Source organism: Pteropus alecto, unplaced genomic scaffold (assembly GCF_000325575.1).
Source record: "Pteropus alecto unplaced genomic scaffold, ASM32557v1 scaffold25, whole genome shotgun sequence".
NCBI lineage: Eukaryota > Metazoa > Chordata > Mammalia > Chiroptera > Pteropodidae > Pteropus > Pteropus alecto.
In genome coordinates this window covers 1,301,075-1,305,923 of record NW_006441955.1, presented here as the reverse complement: position 1 = coordinate 1,305,923, position 4,849 = coordinate 1,301,075, and the positions used below count along the sequence as shown (strand labels likewise).

Genomic DNA, 4,849 nt, shown 5'->3' with positions numbered 1-4,849 from the left:
GACGGCACGACCGAGGGCAGGGCGGGGAAGCCCGAGAAAGCAGCGGGCGGCTCCATGTCGCTGCGCCCAGTCATTGGGAGGCGGCAGCCCCTGCCCGCGCTGCTCAGAGTGCAGGGGCCGCTGACCCGCCTTATATGGACACAGCTCCTCTCCACCCCTCCCCTGTCCCCTGACCAGGGCAGAGGGCTCGGACCTTCCGGCTGACCAACACCTCTCTCCTAATTTGCTTTCCCTATACCCTTTCCGTGCTCCCGGCACCCCGCCCGACATATGCCCCTCCTTCGGTCTCCTCCCTTTAGGTCAGGCTTTCTCAGACCCAGCCTCACCCCTTCCCCATCTCCACTGGGTCTGGCCCTGGCCCTGGCCCCATCCCACCTGCTTCAATCAACTCTCTTTCCTTTCCACGCCTCCCTCAACCTCCTCCCTTTTGGGTCAATGTCAATCACAAATCCACCCATTCAGCTCATTCTCTGGGTGCCCTCCCCATTATGCTTCTTCCAGCTGTGTCCTGTCCCCTACATCCTTCTCTCCTAGCTTCCCCCCTGTCCTTCCAACCCCAGCTGCGGCAGAGATGAGAGCCTCCCAGGGCCGCTTTGCAAGGCTTCAGTGTCCTAACACTGTGCTGGTCAGGGTTGTGTCAGGCCCACACTCAAACATTAGGCAATGGAGAAGGGTAGAGTGGGAGGAAGGGAAGAGGCCAGCTTTGTCCCAAGGGAGGATATTTGGTGGCTTCAGGGTCACCATCTCTCCCACTTCTCCATGACCCTGTCCCATCTAGGGCACTTGCAAGTACCCCTTGAAGGAACAAAATCATAGAAAGTGGCAGAAGACTGCTTTAAATTAAGAGCCCCCCGAAAACATAACTTGGAGTTGCCTTTTCTCCATTCCCTTCCGTTCTAGAAAAGGGGCTCCCTTATGCACACACAACATTCACACTGGGAAGACGCACAGAACATAGGCCCGCATAGCCCAAAGTTCCAAGGAGCAGTTACTGGGTCAGAGGGAGACCTCCCAAGGGCTTCCACAGACTGGAGGTCTGAGAGAGCTGCTTACTGATGAAACTGCTACACTCACATTTCACTGGGGCTTGGCGTGGTGGTGGATCTTAGCAGTTTTTTTATTAAAAATTCACTCTGTGAAAGGCCACCAACCACCACCATCCAGAGGAGATGCCTCACTGGGCCTATTTCAGGAAACCTCTCCAAAGTGTCAGGAGAGCTAGCCCTGGCTTGGAGAGAACCAAAGGGTGAAAGAGCCTTGTCTTAAAGAGGCTTGTCCTGAGGACAGGCAAGATCAAGGGAGCAGGGCTAGGAGTAGGTCAGATAAGTGCAGTGCCTAAGGCCTAAATTTAAGGGGGCACTCACTCTCAGGGTGGTGCAAGGGAAGGGTAGGCACTTGAGAGCCATGGCCTCCTTAAATTTTGTGCCTTAAGTGCCTCACCCTAGGTCTGGCCCTGATGTGGAGTGCCCCTGGACACAGATGACGGAAGCTAGCCACAGTAGGCCTATGGCCTAAGGCTTCAAAATCTGAACTAGGGGCTCAAGGACCCCACTCTCTCAGCTCCAGTCTCAGCTGATAATATACCAGCCACTATTACTATTAAGCATTTTGTATGTGGTAAACACTTTATATCCATTTAAATGTGAATACCTTCCGAGGTAGGTACTATTATTATCCCTGTTTTACAGATAAGGAAACTAAGGCTTTGGAAAGTTAAATGACTTACCTGACTTCACACAGCTAGTAAATGGTGGAGCTGGAATTAAACCCAGAGTTCAGAGCACCAACACCAGACTCTTCTAAGGATACCATATTTTAAAGCGAAGACTGTAAAAATAATTTACTATAGAGTTCTTCCAGCCTATAGAGTTCTGATGCCTAGCCTCACTCCTGACCTCCAAGTCAGCATATTCAAGTGTCCACTACACATCACCCTCAACCTAGCATGCCCCCCCCAGCCCCATACCTGCTCCCTTTCCAGCAAATGGACTCCTTGCCCCTCACCACTCAGATCAGAGAAATGGACATCATCTTGGCCTCCTCCCTCCCCCATCACTCCCCACAACCAAACAATCTGCAAGTCCTGTCAATTCCACATGGACTCCACGTCCATCCCTCCTTCAGTTCTCCTGCCTTAGTGTAGCCCACATCATTCACCAAGCACTTTTGTGCCAGACCATTTGCCAGGAAAGACAGAGATGAAAAGACTTACAGTCTGATGGAGAGATGGACATACAAACGATTACAGCCATGAAAGAGGTGGGCAGAGGGAGCTGTAGAAGCAGAGAGGAAGGAGATGACACTTGCAGATCTAGAGACAATCTTCCACCCCACAACAGTGAAGAATCGGCTCGGTTTATACATAAACAGGTCCTACCTCATACCCTCTCCACCATGCAGTCTACTGCCTGAGCACAGTGAATACAAGACAGAGCTGTCAAAATGAACAGCTCACCAGAGGAGGCAAGACAAGCAACTGCAGCAGCAGGGGATTCTGTCCCAGAGCTGTGTGACCTGGGGCCACTAGCTCATTCTAGCTCCAGTTTCCTTACCTGCCAAATGGAGACAGTAATGAACTCTCTTGGCTTTGTTATGAAATTCAAAGATCATGTATGAAAGGGCCTCGCCTACACTGGCACTTGGTAATAGGAGATTTTTTTTTTCTACTATACAACTGGCATTTCCAGAATTAAACCAGGAGGGAAAGGTGAAAGGCAGAGCCAGAGAAATTATTTCGAAGCTTGCATATTTTCAACTAATTCAACCAGGTGCAATATAATTCTGCAGCTAGATTCAGGTACAGATCCAGAGCCAACATCTTTCCCACCTTTCCTCCGAAGCCCCCTACCACAGCCTCTGTCTCACACCTCCCGATTAGGGGGTGAGGGGTGGGGAGTTCTTATTATCTCCCATGGCAGACTACAATTTTCTTATGCTTTCAATTTTCCAGTCCATATGTAAGAGCCTGGGACATAGTATATGTTCAATAAATGATACTGAATGTACAGTTGGCTGTGCTAATCCTAGGGAGGGTGGGGGCAGGGAGCTGGGCCAAAGGGGTGAGAACCCAGACTTTACCAGTTCTCGGTGCCTGCCTGACCCCCTCCATTGGGCCTGTTTCCCGGAGCCAAGAAGGCCAGTGTCAGGGGGTAGCCCAAGGGCTAATCCATGTTTTCAGCGTGGCTGGGCCCTCTTTTCACAGGCCCTGGGCCGGACGGGATGCGGCTGAGCATCCGGGCATAAGACGGCCAGTGAAGGCGGCCCCTTTCTCATGGGCCTGGATTCCAGGCGGCCCAGTGTCTGAGTGGAGCCCCTGGGGCGGGAGGAACACAGTGGCTGGGCTGGGCAGTCCTTTGTCTGACCATGCTGGGTGGATATTCGGGCTGGCAGGAGGGATTAATGGCCAGGGATTGGCCCTGGGGCCGGCCTTCCCACTGCCCTTTGGAGGCCAAAGGCCCAGGTCAGGGCACACAGCGTTGATGGCTCCCTAGATAGGAATGGAAATTCCCACCCTGTGCAAAGCCGTTAGCATTAGCCCGCAAGGCTCCCTGCCCCCAGCCCCACCTCTGCAGAGATGGGCTTTGAGGCAAGGCATAGAGGGGAGGGGGCCAGAGCTTTTCCACCACTCTGCCTGGGAGATGGGGCTGAGGCTGAAAGTCAGTTTAGGTCTTTGCCCTGAGATTTGCAGCTCCTCTACGAGGGCCCTATGATTGCCTCTCTAGAGCTCTGGGGAGAAAGAGCTATTTTAACCCAAGGGGCCAACCTGAGCTGTCACCAGACCCCATAAGGGTCCTGGAATATGCCTCAAACACCTCTAGTTTGACACTGTTCCATAGTCATTTATTCCTAAAGACCCCATCATAGCATTCACTTATCTCATAGCCCAAAGGCTATAGAAGGATGCAGGAACCAAAGGAAATCTCAGAAACATCCCCATCCCACCCCGTACCACACAGGGACCCTGAGGGCTGCTGCAGAACCCCTTCCTCTTACCCCACATCTAGAGCTGCCCAGGATACTGCTCCTTCCTCAGAAGCCTGGAGCAGACAGTTCCCACCTGGCTGGGGTCATACTGGGCCCCATTCTGATGTAGCTTTTTCTAACCAGGCTGCTCCTGAACTAGGGATGAAAGCAGCAGCACCAGCCCTATCTGTATGACCTGACCCCTGTGGGGTGCCCTCTGGGCTCAGGGGCCTGAGCGAGGCTCAAAAAAATGGGGAAAGGGTAGGCTTGGTTCTGGGGATAGTGTCAGGGAACAACCCAGGAGAAGGATGCCCCTCTTCGTGACCCTATTCCTCAAGAGTTTTCATCCAGCAAATCCTAAGGATTTGTGTCCAGGCTGCGCTGGGTGTGGGTCAGTGATGAGTCTGACTATTTTCTGCCTTCACTGTGCTCAGGAGGGGCCAGCCATGTAGTCACACCCCATATGGGGTGATCGGTGTGTGATATGGCAGAGAAGAAACTTGCAGGAGCACAGAAGAGTCACCTCACCCAGTTTGACGAAGTCAGAGAGGCTTCCTGGAGGAGTAAAACTTCAGCTGACCAGGTGGTGCAGGCCCCAGGCTGCATTAGGGGCTCATTCTCTGTGTTCTCAGCACATCTCTGTCACTGTCCTTACTTTATTGACTCTTCTTGTGTCTGTCTCTGGCACTAGACTCTATGCATTGAGGACAGGTACCATGTTTCACTTAGTACAGTGCCTGGCACAAGGTGATGGTCAATAAGTAGGTATCAGGTGGCTAGAAGGACAGCTGGATACCAGGACAAGAAAACTGTGGTGCAAAGGTCTGAAGGGCAAGAGAGGATGTAGTCCATTCTGAGAAATGAAAGACTGTCAGTGTTTTTCCAC

At 52.3% G+C, this 4,849-nt stretch overlaps 1 protein-coding gene across 1 annotated transcript in view; it reads right to left on the bottom strand.

The window, feature by feature from the left end:
- The window catches only part of FOXE3 (forkhead box E3), a 1,152-nt gene extending 1,078 nt beyond the window's left edge, over positions 1–74 (bottom strand). Inside the window, exon 1 of the mRNA XM_015595054.1 lies at positions 4–74. Within this exon, the coding sequence (XP_015450540.1) occupies positions 4–74 (71 nt within the window). The remainder of the gene's footprint in view (positions 1–3) is intronic.
- Positions 75–4,849: the final 4,775 nt, after the last annotated feature.